At 40.2% G+C, this 17,500-nt stretch overlaps 1 protein-coding gene across 5 annotated transcripts in view; it reads left to right on the forward strand.

Moving 5' to 3' along the window:
- LOC133546464 (kinesin-like protein KIF13B) overlaps nt 1-17,500 on the forward strand; it is a 202,773-nt gene that overhangs the window by 71,634 nt on the left and 113,639 nt on the right. For all 5 annotated transcript variants that reach the window (XR_009805216.1, XM_061892232.1, XM_061892239.1 and 2 more), the window contains 3 exons: nt 5,760-5,772; nt 12,388-12,448; nt 12,523-12,615. Coding sequence is in view for 4 of the 5 variants with exons in the window: in XM_061892232.1 (XP_061748216.1) it covers nt 5,760-5,772; nt 12,388-12,448; nt 12,523-12,615 (167 nt within the window). In the remaining variant the exon portion in view is untranslated. The remainder of the gene's footprint in view (nt 1-5,759; nt 5,773-12,387; nt 12,449-12,522; nt 12,616-17,500) is intronic.

The raw sequence follows: 17,500 nt of genomic DNA on the forward strand, positions 1-17,500 counted from the left end.
GTATACAAATGAGTTTTAAGATGGGACTTCAATGTTTGTCCTGAGGTAGCATCTCAAACTGTTACCGGGAGGGCATTCCAGAGTACTGGAGCCCCAATAGAAAACACTCTATAGCCCACAGACTTTTTTTGGGGCTCTGGGAAAACATTGATGGGGGATTTTGAAGTTGTTTTGAAGAGCTTTGAAGGCTACAATGTTGGCCGCAACTTTCAAGCATTTTTTATCATCTTTAAAATCCTTACCCCCCAAAAAATGTGTGTTCTTGTCTTTCATAATGATTGTGAACGATAGGCAAAATTCCCAAAAAGAAGTGCAGTTCCCTTTTACCACTTCTAAACCAGCCATAATTTCTTCCAGCAGAGAAAAAAACTGCAAAAGTCTTTATTTACATCGCAACTTTAAGAGAAATAACTAAACACTTGATCTTGAAACTTCAAATGCAAGAACTGAACATTCTTGATTGAACACAAGGGTTGTCAAATTAGGACTGCGGTTTAAGAAGCACGCGGCAATGATTTTCAGATGCTTCATAATGCTGTGAACTCCCAATCTTGACTTGATTTCTTGGGGAGTTGTGGTCCGCCGAGGAATTTCCACTCCGTCTCAGGTTCCTTTAGATATCCGCCGCATGGCTATACGTCTCCGTCTTGGCGTAATGTCCCACTAACGACCTTGCCGCGGTTTCGGTCTGTCAGAGAAACCAGCCGTCAAAAATGCACCGCTTGAAAACACCTTTGGCGTTCGTAAAATGTCGACGCACGTTATCTTTCCCAACGACGATGGCTCATTTTCAATCAATCAATCAATCAATGTTTATTTATATAGCCCCAAATCACAAATGTCTCAAAGGACTGCACAAACCATTACGACTACAACATCCTCGGAAGAACCCACAAAAGGGCAAGGAAAACTCACACCCAGTGGGCAGGGAGAATTCACATCCAGTGGGACGCCAGTGACAATGCTGACTATGAGAAACCTTGGAGAGGACCTCAGATGTGGGCAACCACCCCCACCCCCCCCTAGGGGACCGAAAGCAATGGATGTCGAGCGGGTCTAACATGATTCTGTGAAAGTTCAATCCATAGTGGCTCCAACACAGCCGTCAGAGTTCAGTTCAAGCGGATCCAAGACAGCAGCGAGAGTGCCGTCCACAGGAAACCATCTCAAGCGGAGGCGGATCAGCAGCGTCGAGATGTCCCCAACCGATACACAGGCGAGCGGTCCATCCTGGGTCTCGACTCTGGACAGCCAGTACTTCATCCATGGTCATCGGACCGGACCCCCTCCACAAGGGAGGGGGGGACATAGGAGGAAGAAAAGAAGCGGCAGATCAACTGGTCTAAAAAGGAGGTCTATTTAAAGGCTAGAGTATACAGATGAGTTTTAAGGTGAGACTTAAATGCTTCTACTGAGGTAGCATCTCGAACTGTTACCGGGAGGGCATTCCAGAGTACTGGAGCCCGAACGGAAAACGCTCTATAGCCCGCAGACTTTTTTTGGGCTCTAGGAATCACTAATAAGCCGGAGTCTTTTGAACGCAGATTTCTTGCCGGGACATATGGTACAATACAATCGGCAAGATAGGCTGGAGCTAGACCGTTTAGTATTTTATACGTAAGTAGTAAAACCTTAAAGTCACATCTTAAGTGCACAGGAAGCCAGTGCTCATCAGCGAATTAGCATCGATGCAAATGAGACAATGTCTGGCAGCCGTCGTTAATGAGTGCCAGAAAATTGCAGGCGTGTATGTTGATGTCTGCAGGGTTTTTTTTTTTTGTGTGTTTTGCACACACAGACACAACAAAAGAATAATATATGCAACATTGCATTAAATCAGACCTGGGCAAATTAAGGCCAGATTTCAATTGTTGGAATCTGCGCTTTTGCATGATGTACTAGTTACTATGGTAATCTATTTAGTTACTATGGTAATCTAAGTCACAGCAGTTCAGACGAGGTGCAAGGCAGTGTGGGTGCTGGTGTCAGGGACAGACCCGGAAGGAGATTTTTACTACAAAGTTCTAAAGCTTAGTGATATATATATCAGATCATAGGTGGGGAGTTTTTACCCTTTGCGTTCATATTTTGCTGTTAGTCGCATTTTTTTCGTGTGTTTCACTTGATTGTAAAATATTTCGATCGAGAGGGTGTGTGAAGTTCATATGTTGTCAATATTCAGTGTTTTATCGTTCTTAGTTAATATTGTAAATCCAACATTCTTTATTTTCATGTACATTCTGGGTGTCTCATTCAGTAAAAAAGTTTAACATTTAATGTTGCATTAAGTCAGACTTGAGAAAGTTAAGGCCCGATTTCAATGATTGGAATCTGCTCTTTTGCATGATGTACTAGTTACTATGGTAATATAATTAGTTACTATGGTAATGTAAGTCACAGCAGCTCACATCTGCGGTCCTCTCCAAGGTTTCTCATAGCCATTCACAATGACATCCCATTGAGTTGTGAGTTTTTCCTTGCCCTTATGTGGGATCCGAACCAAGAATGTCGTTGTGGCTTGTGCAGCCCTTTGAGACACTTGTGATTTAAGGCTATATCAATAAATATAGATTTATTGATTGGATTGTAAAATATGTTCTTGTTCAGTTTTAAATGTCGGCCCACTCTGCATTTGAGTTTGACACCCCTGCACTAAATGGTAACACCCGAATACGTTTTTCCACTTGTTTAAGTCGGGGTCCACGTTAATCAATTCAGTATTATGTTACATCCACTATGGACTGGACTTTCACAATATTGTGCTAGACCCACTCGACGTCCATTGCATCCGGTCTTCTCTAGAGGGGGGGTGGGGGTCACCCACATCTGCGGTCCTCTCCAAGGTTTCTCATAGCCATTCACATTGACATCCTATTGAGTTGTGAGTTTTTCCTTGCTCTTATGTGGGATCCGAACCAAGAATGCCGTTGTGGCTTGTGCAGCCCTTTGAGACACTTGTGATTTAGGGCTATATAAATAAATATTGATTTATTGATTGGATCGTAAAATATGTTCTTGTTCAGTTTTAAATGTCGGCCCACTCTGCATTTGAGTTTGACACCCCTGCACTAAATGGTAACACCCGAATACGTTTTTCAACTTGTTTAAGTCGGGGTCCACGTTAATCAATTCACTATTATGTTACATCCACTATGGACTGGACTTTCACAATATTGTGCTAGACCCACTCGACGTCCATTGCATCCGGTCTTCTCTAGAGGGGGTGGGGGTCACCCACATCTGCGGTCCTCTCCAAGGTTTCTCATAGTCATTCACATTGACATCCAATTGAGTTGTGAGTTTTTCCTTGCTCTTGTGTGGGACTTGAACCAAGAATGTCGTTGTGGCTTGTGCAGCCCTTTGAGACACTTGTGATTTAGGGCTATATAAATAAACATTGATTTATTGATGTGAAGTGAAATATATTTATATAGCGCTTTTTCTCTAGTGACTCAACGCGCTTTACATGGTGAACCCCAATATCTAAGTTACATTCAAACCAGTGTGGGTGGCACTGGGAGCAGGTGGGTAAAGTGTCTTGCCCAAGGACACAACGGCAGTGACTAAGATGGCGGAAGCGGGAATCGAACCTGCAACCCTCAAGTTGCTGGCACGGCCGCTCTACCAACCGAGCTAAACCGCCCCTTGATTGGATTGTAAAATATGTCGATGGAGATGGGATGTGATTTTCATCCATCCATCCATCCATTTACTACCGCTTATTCCCTTTTTGGGCGGCGGGGGGCGCTGGCGCCTATCTCAGCTACAATCGGGCGGAAGGCGGGGTACACCCTGGACAAGTTGCCACCTCATCGCAGGGCCAACACAGATAGACAGACAACATTTACACACTAGGGACCATTTAGTGTTGCCAATCAACCTATCCCCAGGTGCATGTCTTTGGAAGTGGGAGGAAGCCGGAGTACCCGGAGGGAACCCACGCAGTCACGGGGAGAACATGCAAACTCCACACAGAAAGATCCCGAGCCTGGATTTGAACCCAGGACTGCAGGAACTTCGTATTGTGAGGCAGACGCACTAACCCCTTCTGCCACCGTGAAGCCTGTGATTTTCATGTTGTCAATATTCAGTGTTTTATCCTTCATAGTTAATATTGCAAATCCCACATTTTTTATTTCCATGTACATTCTGGCTGTCTCATTCAGTATCCATCCATCCATCTTCTTCCGCTTATCCGAGGTCGGGTCGCGGGGGCAGCAGCCTAAGCCACTTCGTCTAGCTCTTCCCGGGGGATCCCGAGGCGTTCCCAGGCCAGCCGGGAGACATAGTCTTCCCAACGTGTCCTGGGTCTTCCCCGTGGCCTCCTACCGGTTGGACGTGCCCTAAACACCTCCCTAGGGAGGCGTTCGGGTGGCATCCTGACCAGATGCCCGAACCACCTCATCTGGCTCCTCTCCATGTGGAAAAGCAGCGGCTTTACTTTGAGTTCCTCCCGGATGGCAGAGCTTCTCACCCTATCTCTAAGGGAGAGACCTAAACTCATTTGGGCCGCTTGTACCCGTGATCTTATCCTTTCGGTCATGACCCAAAGCTCATGACCATAGGTGAGGATGGGAACGTAGATCGACCGGTAAATTGAGAGCTTTGCCTTCCGGCTCAGCTCCTTCTTCACCACAACAGATCGGTACGACGTCCGCATTACTGAAGACGCCGCACCGATCCGCCTGTCGATCTCACGATCCACTCTTCCCCCACTCGTGAACAAGACTCCTAGGTACTTGAACTCCTCCACTTGGGGCAGGGTCTCCTCCCCAACCCGGAGATGGCACTCCACCCTTTCCCAGGCGAGAACCATGGACTCGGACTTGGAGGTGCTGATTCTCATTCCGGCCGCTTCACACTCGGCTGCGAACCGATCCAGTGAGAGCTGAAGATACCGGCCAGATGAAGCCATCAGGACTACATCATCTGCAAAAAGCAGAGACCTAATCCTGCGGTCACCAAACCGGAACCCCTCAACGCCTTGACTGCGCCTAGAAATTCTGTCCATAAAAGTTATGAACAGAATCGGTGACAAAGGAGTCCAACCCTCACTGGAAACGTGTCCGACTTACTGCCGGCAATGCGGACCAAGCTCTGGCACTGATCGTACAGGGATCGGACCGCCACAATAAGACAGTCCGATACCCCATACTCTCTGAGCACTCCCCACAGGACTTCCCGAGGGACACGGTCCAATGCCTTCTCCAAGTCCACAAAGTCTCATTCAGTAAACAAATTTAAATTCCCTTCCATTTTTTAAAGTGGTACGTCATAACGTTTTTAGCATTCAATCAGACATTATTGTGAGGTTTTGTATTAGTGTTCCTAAATAGCTATACCGGCCCCCCCAGACACATTTTTTCCTCTCTAAATTTGGCCCCCTGAGTCAAAATAATTGCCCAGGGCCTGCTCTAGCCTCTTCATGCCAGCCGAGGCACCACCTCCTGCCACCCCGCCCTGGAGATGCACTCGGCAACGTTTGTTGTGACACGCCGACCGACAACCATGAGTAAACATGCACAAAACACAAAGGTCAAGCGGTGGGTGGTGAAGGAGAGAAAAAAAAGGAGTCACGCCTTAAGCGAGCAGCCATGCCGCTTGTCAGGCCGTGTCTATTTTCGGTGGCGTTTTCTCCTCTTGTTAGAATCACACGTGTCTGTGTTTCCTTTGCCGTGTCCTCGCTAATCTGCGTGAAATGTCCTCTGCTTCTCTCTCCACATGCTCCTGTGCACCGTGACCGCACGTGGCCTGGCCAGGAATCAGTCCAAGGTAACTGCGACTTTGACTCTTCTGCTAATTCGGTGTTTGTGAGTCACGGGAACCTCCGACAAAGGCTCCCTTTGGAAACATGTGTGAAGAAAACATCCCCAGTCTTGTGTTTTGTGTTCAATTTGACGTAGAGTAGCCACAGGTGAGCTGGAGCCTATCCCAGCTGATAATGTGAGAGTTCGGCTACACCTCTCGCAAAAAATAGTTTAAAGGGGAACATTATCAGCAGACCTATGTAAGCGTCAATATATATCTTGATGGTGCAGAAAAAAGACCATCTATTTTTTTAACCGATTTCCGAACTCTAAATGGGTGAATTTTGGCGAATTAAACGCCTTTCTGTTTATCGCGCTGGAGGCGATGACGTCGCCGAGGTAACACACCCGCCATTTTCATTTTCAACACATTACAAACACCGGGTCTCAGCTCTGTTAATTTCCGTTTTTTTTTGACTATTTTTTGGAACCTCGTCGGTGTGTTGTCGGAGGGTGTAACAACACTAACAGGGAGGGATTCAAGTTGCACCACTGGCCCCAAGATGCCAAAGTGTCTGCCGCCAGACCCCCATTGAATGTGCCAGATTGTCTCCACATTTTACCGGCGATGCTAAGACAGACATGGCACAGCCATGAAATTTCCAGAATTGTCCGGTATTTTTGCCAAATGTTCCATCTTTACCAAGAGCCCCTCGACGCCGGGCGACGCCATCTTGTTAAGAAAAGGTGTTAACAAAATAAAAGCATGTAAACAACATGCGCAAATGTGCGAAAAAATAATTGTCGGCGTTAATAGATTGATGAGTTAACTCATAATTAACGCACTAATTTGCCCACCCTTACTAATAATACTAATTAAAGGGGAACATTATCAGCAGACCTATGTAAGCGTCAATATATACCTTGATGGTGCAGAAAAAAGACCATCTATTTTTTTAACCGATTTCCGAACTCTAAATGGGTGAATTTTGGCGAATTAAACGCCTTTCTGTTTATCGCGCTGGAGGCGATGACGTCAGAATGTGACGTCGCCGACGTAACACACCCGCCATTTTCATTTTCAACACATTACAAACACCGGGTCTCAGCTCTGTTATTTTCCGTTTTTTTTTGACTATTTTTTGGAACCTCGTCGGTGTGTTGTCGGAGGGTGTAACAACACTAACAGGGAGGGATTCAAGTTGCACCACTGGCCCCAAGATGCCAAAGTGTCTGCCGCCAGACCCCCATTGAATGTGCCGGAGTGTCTCCACATTTTACCGGCGATGCTAAGGCAGACATGGCACAGAGATGTATGGATAACCTGCAGATGCATTTGCAACGATAGTCAACGAAATCACAAAGGTGAGTTTTGTTGATGTTGACTGCCAGCTAATCGATGCTAACATGCTATTTACCGGCGGTGCTAAAGCAGACATGGTACAGAGATGTATGGATAACCGTAGATCAAGGGTGACCACACTTTTTCTGCAGGCGAGCTACTTTTCAATTGACCAACTCGAGGGGATCTACCTCATTTATATATATCATTTATATTTATTTATTCATGAAAGATACATTTTTTTAAACAAGTTAAATGTGTTTAATGATAATACAAGCATGTGTAACACATATTGATGTCTTTCTTTCACGAAGACAAGAATATAAGTTGGTGTATTACCTGATTCTGATGACTTGCATTGATTGGAATCAGACAGTAATGATGATAACGCCCACATTTTCAAATGGAGGAGAAAAAAAGTTGTCCATTCTGTACAATACCACATGAAAGTGGTTGGTTTTTGGCATCTAATTCATCCAGCTTCCATACACTTTACAAGAAAAACATTGGCGGCAAATTCCGTAGCTTGCTTGATTGACATTCACGGCACCCGAGGGTCTTGTGAGATGACGCTGGCTGCTGCCAGTTCATTATTATGAAAAAATGACAGAGAGGAAGGCGAGAAACACTTTTTATTTCAACAGACTTTCGCGCCGTCCCTTCCGTCAAAACTCTAAAGGCCGACTGCACATTTCCTATCTTCACAGTAAAAGCCCTGCTTCATGCTGCCTGCGCTAACAAAATAAGAGTCTCGGAAAGCTGGCGTGCACATCACTTGTGCACGCCAGCTTTCTGAGGGATCGCTTGTGCACGCCAGTTTTCCGAGACTCTGTATTTAGTTAGCGCAGGCAGCATGAAGCAGGGCTTTTATTGTGAAGATAGGAAATGTGCAGTCGGCCTTTAGAGTTTTGACGGAAGGTACGGCGCGAGAGTCTGTTGAAATAAAAAGTGTTTCTCGCCTTCCTCTCGGTCATATTTTCATAATAATGATCTTGCAGCAGCCAGCGTCATCTCACAAGACCCTCCGGTACCGTGAATGTCATTTAAGTGACGTCTTGGTGAAGATTGATGATCACTCATTTTTAGGTCTATTTTTTTTAAAAGCCTCGCTGGAGATCGACTGTCACACCCCCCGCGGTCGACTGGTAGCTCGCGATCGACGTAATGGGCACCCCTGCTGTAGATGCATTTGCAACTATATTACGTTTCCTTCCACTCACATTTAATGCGAAACAAACACTTACCAATCGACGGATTTAAGTGGCTCCAGTGTCACAAGATGCGAAAGTCCTGATCGTTTGGTCCACACATTTTACCGGCGATGCTAACACAGCTATTCGGCCATGAATGGCGTCAATTCGCTCAATAGCTTCAGTTTCTTCTTCAATACTTTCATACTCCAACCATCTGTTTCAATACATGCGTAATCCGTTGAATCGCTTAAGTCGCTGAAATCCGAGTTTCAATCCGAGCTAATGTCACTATATCTTGCTGTGGTATTCCCATTGTTTGTTTACATTGGCAGCACTGTGTGACGTCACAGGGAAATGGCCAGTGTCTTCGCAGAGAGCGAAAATAAGGCACTTTAAAGCTTTATTTAGGGATATTCCGAGACCGGTAAAATTTAGAAAAAAACTTCAAAAAATACAACAAGCCACTGGGAACTGATTTTTATTGTTTTTAACCCTTTTGAAATTGTGATAATGTTCCCCTTTAACTGTTGAATGGCATTTAAAAATCTCCGCTTTGTCTAATTTGTAGTCGGATCTTGAGCCGTTCTTTTCTGAGAACCGTTTAAAACGATGGTGCCCAACCACCGGTTGTTACCGGACCGCAGAATAATTTTTTATTTGTATTTTATTTTTTTTAATAAATCAACATAAAAAAAACAAGATACACTTAAAATTAGTGCACCAACCCAAAAAAACCTCTGCTTTTCATGACAAAAAAACCCCAAATAAATAAATAAAGAATCCCCGCCGGGCCCCGGGACAAATTATCACCACTACTGACTGTAGGCCATTAAAAATATTAAAAATATTCTTATAGTTGTTATAGTTCTTATAGTAGTTGTTTGACTACCATGAATTGATTAACGTAGACCCCGACTTGAACAAGTTGAAAAACTTATTGGGGTGTTACCATTTAGTGGTCAATGTACGGAATATGTACTGTACTGTGCAATCTACTCATAAAAGTTTCAATCGATCAATCAATCAATCAATCAATGCTAAAGTGCTAAAAAAGCAGCATGATATGTTAAATGCTAAAGCTAGCACCCATGAATTGATTAACGTGGAACCCAACTTAAACAAGTTGAAAAACCTATTCGGGGGTTACCATTTAGTGGTCAATTGTACGAAATATATACTGTACTCTGCAATCTACGAATAAAAGTTTTAATCAATCAATGCTAAAGTGCTAAAAAATCAACATCATATGTTAAATGCTAAAGCTAGCGCCCATGAATTGATTAGTGGTCAATTGTACGGAAGATGTACTGTACTGTGCAATCTCCTAATAAAAGTTTCAATCAATCAATGCTAAAGTGCTAAAAAATCAGCATCATATGTTAAATGCTAATGCTAGCACCCATGAATTGATTAACGTGGAACGCAACTTAAACAAGTTGAAAAACCTATTCTGGGGTTACCATTAAGTGGTCAATTGTACGGAATATGTACTGTAATGTGCATTTTACTAATAAAAGTTTCAATCAATCAATCAATGCTAAAATGCTAAAAAATCAGCATGATATGTTAAATGCTAAAGCTAGCGCCCATGAATTGATTAGTGGTCAATTGTACGGAATATGTACTGTACTGTGCAATCTCCTAATAAAAGTTTCAATTAATCAATGCTAAAGTGCTAAAAAATCAGCATCTTATGTTAAATGCTAAAGCTAGCCCCCATGAATTGATTAACTTAAACAAGTTGAAAAACTCATTCGGGGGTTACCATTTAGTGGTCAATTGTACGGAATATGTACTGTACTGTGCATTTTACTAATAAAAGTTTCAATCAATCAATCAATGCTAAAATGCTAAAAAATCAGCATGATATGTTAAATGCTAAAGCTAGCGCCCATGAATTGATTATTGGTCAATTGTACGGAATATGTACTGTACTGTGCAATCTCCTAATTAAAGTTTCAATCAATCAATGCTAAAGTGCTAAAAAATCAGCACCTTATGTTAAATGCTAATGCTAGCACCCATGAATTGATTAACGTGGAACCCAACTTAAACAAGTTGAAAAACCTATTTGGGGTTTACCATTAAGTGGTCAATTGTACGGAATATATACTGTACTGTGCATTTTACTAATAAAAGTTTCAATCAATCAATCAATGCTAAAATGCTAAAAAATCAGCATGATATGGTAAATGCTAAAGCTAGCGCCCATGAATTGATTAGTGGTCAATTGTACGGAATATGTACTGTACTGTGCAATCTCCTAATTAAAGTTTCAATCAATCAATGCTAAAGTGCTAAAAAATCAGCACCTTATGTTAAATGCTAATGCTAGCACCCATGAATTGATTAACGTGGAACCCAACTTAAACAAGTTGAAAAACCTATTTGGGGTTTACCATTAAGTGGTCAATTGTACGGAATATGTACTGTACTATGCATTTTACTAATAAAAGTTTCAATCAATCAATGCTAAAATGCTAAAAAATCAGCATGATATGTTAAATGCTAAAGCTAGCGCCCATGAATTGATTATTGGTCAATTGTACGGAATATGTACTGTACTGTGCAATCTCCTAATAAAAGTTTCAATTAATCAATGCTAAAGTGCTAAAAAATCAGCATGATATGTTAAATGCTAAAGCTAGCACCCATGAATTGATTAACATGGAACCCAACTTAAACAAGTTGAAAAACCTATTCAGGGGTTACCATGAAGTGGTCAATTGTACGGAATATGTACTGTACTATGCATTTTACTAATAAAAGTTTCAATCAATCAATGCTAAAATGCTAAAAAATCAGCGTGATATGTTAAATGCTAAAGCTAGCGCCCATGAATTGATTAGTGGTCAATTGTACGGAATATGTACTGTACTGTGCAATCTACTAATAAAAGTTTCAATCAATCAATGCTAAAGTGCTAAACAATCAGCATCATATGTTAAATGCTAAAGCTAGCACCCATGAATTGATTAACGTGGAACCCAACTTAAACAAGTTGAAAAACCTATTCGGGGGTTACAATTAAGTGGTCAATTGTACGGAATATGTACTGTAATGTGCATTTTACTAATAAAAGTTTCAATCAATCAATGCTAAAATGCTAAAATGCTAAAAAATCAGCATGATATGTTAAATGCTAAAGCTGGCGCCCATGAATTGATTAGTGGTCAATTGTACGGAATATGTACTGTACTGTGCAATCTCCTAATAAAAGTTTCAATCAATCAATCAATGCTAAAGTGCTAAAAAAAATAGGCATCATATGTTAAATGCTAAAGCTAGCCACCATGAATTGATTAACTTAAACAAGTTGAAAAACCTATTCGGGGGTTACCATTAAGTGGTCAATTGTACGGAATATGTACTGTACTGTGCATTTTACTAATAAAAGTTTCAATCAATCGATGCTAAAATGCTAAAAAATCAGCATGATATGTTAAATGCTAAAGCTAGCGCCCATGAATTGATTATTGGTCAATTGTACGGAATATGTACTGTACTGTGCAATCTCCTAATAAAAGTTTCAATTAATCAATGCTAAAGTGCTAAAAAATCAGCATCTTATGTTAAATGCTAAAGCTAGCCCCCATGAATTGATTAACTTAAACAAGTTGAAAAACTTATTGGGGTGTTACCATTTAGTGGTCAATTGTACGGAATATGTACTGTACTATGCAATCTACTAATAAAAGTTTCAATTAATCAATGCTAAAGTGCTAAAAAATCAGCATCTTATGTTAAATGCTAAAGCTAGCCCCCATGAATTGATTAACTTAAACAAGTTGAAAAACTTATTGGGGTGTTACCATTTAGTGGTCAATTGTAAAAAATATGTACTGTGCTGTGCAATCTCCTAATAAAAGTTTCAATTAATCAATGCTAAAGTGCTAAAAAATCAACATCATATGTTAAATGCTAAAGCTAGCCCCCATGAACTGATAAACTTAAACAAGTTGAAAAACTTATTGGGATGTTACCATTTAGTGGTCAATTGTACGGAATATGTACTGTACTGTGCAATCTACTAATAAAAGTTTCAATCAATCAATCAAAAGCTAGGTAGCTCAGAAACTAAGCATGCGTTTGTGTTTGTTTCCAGGTGTTTGCATACGACTACTGCTTCTGGTCCATGGACGAGTCGGACCAAGAGAAGTTTGCCGGTCGGTTCCCTCGTAAAGGTTTTAGTGTTTGGTGCGTAAAAGACAAAAATGCTGACCACGACAAACTTGTGCAGGTCAGGAAGTGGTGTTTCAGTGCCTTGGGGAAAGTCTTCTTCACAACGCCTTCCTGGGCTACAACGCCTGCATCTTTGCCTATGGACAAACTGGTAAGCTCTCACGTCTTTACCGTTATGCATGGCATCGTTTTTGATTGTGATCTAGAACCTAAAATCCCCAAAACGGCCTTTTAAAAAAGATTGGTCAGCTTATGTTATCGGAACCATTCAAGTATCAAAACATTTTTTTAGGGCTAACCTGGATTACCCAGAATTCACGGTTTTCCCATTGAAAATGAATGGACCGTTTTTCCAACTCGCACAATTCCCACAGTTCTTAACCCATTCGAAGAGTTCCACCGTCCACACACTCCTTGGAATATCAAACTACCAGTTTTTACAAAATTCCAGCATTTCCCGGTTTTCAGCTCTTCCTGGAAAGTTTTCACAGTCCTCGACATTGTTCAACCAATTCCAACCATTCCACCTTCAAGACATTCCTCTATGTTGGGACAATAAAAGTTTTTAGGTTTTTTTCGTGCAAATTTACAGTTTTTCCGAAATTCCAGGACTTCCGGAATACCCGTTATGTAAATATTTTTCAAGCGATTTTAAAAAATTCCAACACCAACCCATTCATATCATCTGGGACAAATGTGCGATTATTAGTATGTTTTGAAAATACCTAAATTTCCAGGAATTTCCCTTTTAAATAAATGACTATATTCATAGTTTTACAATATTCAAGCCAGCATGTTTCCCGGTTTGGAAAATTTCCGGATTACCCAGAATTCACAGTTTACCCATTAATAATGAACAGGCCATTTTTCGAATTTGCACAATTCCCATGTTTCTTAACTCATTCCAAGCATTCCACCGTCCACACACTCCACTCACCTTTGAATATCAAACTACCAGTTTAAAACAAATTCCAGTATTTCCCGGTTTTCAACTCTTCCTGGAAAGTTTTCACAGTATACATTATTCAACCAATTCCAACCCTTCCACCTTCAAGACCTTCCTCTAAGTTCGAACAATTAACGTTATTAGGTTGTTTTTTCCGTAAAAATTCACAGTTTTCCCGAAATTCCAGGAATTCCAAAATACCCGTCTCAATTCAAACTGTTATGTAAATATTTTTCAAGCGATTTCAAAAATTTCAACACCAACCCATGCATATCATCTAGGACAAATGTGCGAGTATCTGTATTTTTTTTTATTCCCAAATTTCCAGGAATTTCCCTTTTAATTAAATGACTATATTCATAGTTTTACAATATTCAAGCCAGCATGTTTCCCGGTTTGGAAAATTTCCGGAATACCCAGAATTCACAGTTTACCCATTGAAAATGAAAGGGGACATTTTTCGAATTTGCACAATTCCCACGTTTCTTAACTCATTCCAAGCGTTCCACCGTCCACACACTCCACTCGCCTTTGAATGTTAAACTACCAGTTTAAAACAAATTCCAGCATTTTCCGGTTTTCAGCTCTTCCTGGAAAGTTTTCACAGTATACATTATTCAACCAATTCCAACCATTACACCTTCAAGACCTTCCTCTAAGTTCGGACAATATTATTAGGTTGTTTTTTCCGTAAAAATTCACAGTTTTCCCGAAATTCCAGGAATTCCAAAATACCCGTCTCAATTAAAACTGATATGTAAATATTTTTTAAGCGATTTCAAAAATTTCAACACCAACCCATGCATATCATCTAGGACAAATGTGCGAGTATCTGTATTTTTTTTTTTATTCCCAAATTTCCAGGAATTTCCCTTTTAAATAAATGACTATATTCATAGTTTTAAAATATTCAAGCCAGCATGTTTCCCGGTTTGGAAAATTTCCGGAATACCCAGAATTCACAGTTTACCCGTTGAAAATGAAAGGGGCCATTTTTCGAATTTGCACAATTCCCACGTTTCTTAACCCATTCGAAGCGTTCCACCGTCCACACACTCCACTCGCCTTTGAATATCAAACTACCAGTTTAAAACAAATTCCAGCATTTTCCGGTTTTCAGCTCTTCCTGGAAAGTTTTCACAGTATACATTATTCAACCAATTCCAACCATTACACCTTCAAGACCTTCCTCTAAGTTCGGACAATATTATTAGGTTGTTTTTTCCGTAAAAATTCACAGTTTTCCCGAAATTCCAGGAATTCCAAAATACCCGTCTCAATTAAAACTGATATGTAAATATTTTTTAAGCGATTTCAAAAATTTCAACACCAACCCATGCATATCATCTAGGACAAATGTGCGAGTATCTGTATTTTTTTTTTTATTCCCAAATTTCCAGGAATTTCCCTTTTAAATAAATGACTATATTCATAGTTTTAAAATATTCAAGCCAGCATGTTTCCCGGTTTGGAAAATTTCCGGAATACCCAGAATTCACAGTTTACCCGTTGAAAATGAAAGGGGCCATTTTTCGAATTTGCACAATTCCCACGTTTCTTAACCCATTCGAAGCGTTCCACCGTCCACACACTCCACTCGCCTTTGAATATCAAACTACCAGTTTAAAACAAATTCCAGCATTTCCCGGTTTTCAGCTCTTCCTGGAAAGTTTTCACAGTCTACATTATTCAACCAATTCCAACCATTCCACCTTCAAGACCTTCCTCTAAGTTCGGACGATATTATTAGGTTGTTTTTTCCGTAAAAATTCACAGTTTTCCCAAAATTCCAGGAATTCCAAATTCAAACTGTTATGTAAATATTTTTCAAGCGATTTCAAAAATTTCAACACCAACCCATGCATATCATCTAGGACAAATGTGCGAGTATCTGTATTTTTTTTTAATTCCCAAATTTCTAGGAATTTCCTTTTTAAATAAATGACTATATTCATAGTTTTACAATATTTAAGCCAGCTTGCTTCCCGGTTTGGAAAATTTCCGGAATACCCAGAATTCACAGTTTACCCATTGAAAATGAAAGGGACCATTTTTCGAATTTGCACAATTCCCATGTTTCTTAACCCATTCGAAGCGTTCCACCGTCCACACACTCCACTCGCCTTTGAATATCAAACTACCAGTTTAAAACAAATTCCAGCATTTCCCGGTTTTCAGCTCATCCTGGAAAGTTTTCACAGTATACATAATTCAACCAATTCCAACCCTTCCACCTTCAAGACCTTCCTCTAAGTTCGGACAATATTATTAGGTTGTTTTTTCCGTAAAAATTCACAGTTTTCCCGAAATTCCAGGAATTCCAAATTCAAACTGTTATGTAAATATTTTTTTCAAGCGATTTCAAAAATTGCAACACCAACCCATGCATATCATCTAGGACAAATGTGCGAGTATCTGTATTTTTTTTAAATTCACAAATTTCCAGGAATTTCCCTTTTAAATAACTGACTATATTCATAGTTTTACAATATTCAAGCCAGCATGTTTCCCGGTTTGGAAAATTTCCGGAATACCCAGAATTCACAGTTTACCAATTGAAAATGAAAGGGGGCCATTTTTCGAATTTGCACAATTCCCACGTTTCTTAACTCATTCGAAGCGTTCCACCGTCCACACACTCCACTCGCCTTTGAATATCAAACTACCAGTTTAAAACAAATTCCAGCATTTCCCGGTTTTCAGCTCTTCCTGGAAAGTTTTCACAGTATACATTATTCAACCAATTCCAACCCTTCCACCTTCAAGACCTTCCTCTAAGTTCGGACAATATTATTAGGTGTTTTTTTTTGGTAAAAATTCACAGTTTTCCCGAAATTCCAGGAATTCCAAATTCAAACTGTTATGTAAATATTTTTCAAGCGATTTTAAAAATTTCAACACCAACCCATTCATATCATCTAGGACAAATGTGCGAGTATCTGTATTTTTTTTTAAATTCCCAAATTTCAAGGAATTTCCCTTTAAAATAAATGACTATATTCATAGTTTTACAATATTCAAGCCAGCATGTTTCCCGGTTTGGAAAATTTCCGGAATACCCAGAATTCACAGTTTACCCATTGAAAATGAAAGGGGGCCATTTTTCGAATTTGCACAATTCCCACGTTTCTTAACTCATTCGAAGCGTTCCACCGTCCACACACTCCACTCGCCTTTGAATATCAAACTACCAGTTTAAAACAAATTCCAGCATTTCCCGGTTTTCAGCTCTTCCTGGAAAGTTTTCACAGTATACATTATTCAACCAATTCCAACCCTTCCACCTTCAAGACCTTCCTCTAAGTTCGGACAATATTATTAGGTGTTTTTTTTTGGTAAAAATTCACAGTTTTCCCGAAATTCCAGGAATTCCAAATTCAAACTGTTATGTAAATATTTTTCAAGCGATTTTAAAAATTTCAACACCAACCCATTCATATCATCTAGGACAAATGTGCGAGTATCTGTATTTTTTTTTAAATTCCCAAATTTCAAGGAATTTCCCTTTAAAATAAATGACTATATTCATAGTTTTACAATATTCAAGCCAGCATGTTTCCCGGTTTGGAAAATTTCCGGAATACCCAGAATTCACAGTTTACCCATTGAAAATGAAAGGGGCCATTTTTCGAATTTGCACAATTCCCACGTTTCTTAACTCATTCGAAGCGTTCCACCGTCCACACACTCCACTCGCCTTTGAATATCAAACTACCAGTTTAAAACAAATTCCAGCATTTCCCGGTTTTCAGCTCTTCCTGGAAAGTTTTCACAGTATACATTATTCAACCAATTCCAACCATTCCACCTTCAAGACCTTCCTCTAAGTTCGGACAATAAACGTTATTAGGTTTTTTTTTTTCCCTAAAAATTCACAGTTTTCCCGAAATTCCAGGAATTCCAAATTCAAACTGTTATGTAAATATTTTTCAAGTGATTTCAAAAATTTCAACACCAACCCATTCATATCATCTAGGACAAATGTGCGAGTATCTGTATTTTTTTTTAATTCCCAAATTTCCAGGAATTTCCCTTTTAAATAAATGACTATATTCATAGTTTTACAATATTCAAGCCCGGTTTGGAAAAT

The sequence above is a fragment of the Nerophis ophidion genome, linkage group LG02 (assembly GCF_033978795.1).
Source record: "Nerophis ophidion isolate RoL-2023_Sa linkage group LG02, RoL_Noph_v1.0, whole genome shotgun sequence".
Taxonomy (NCBI): domain Eukaryota; kingdom Metazoa; phylum Chordata; class Actinopteri; order Syngnathiformes; family Syngnathidae; genus Nerophis; species Nerophis ophidion.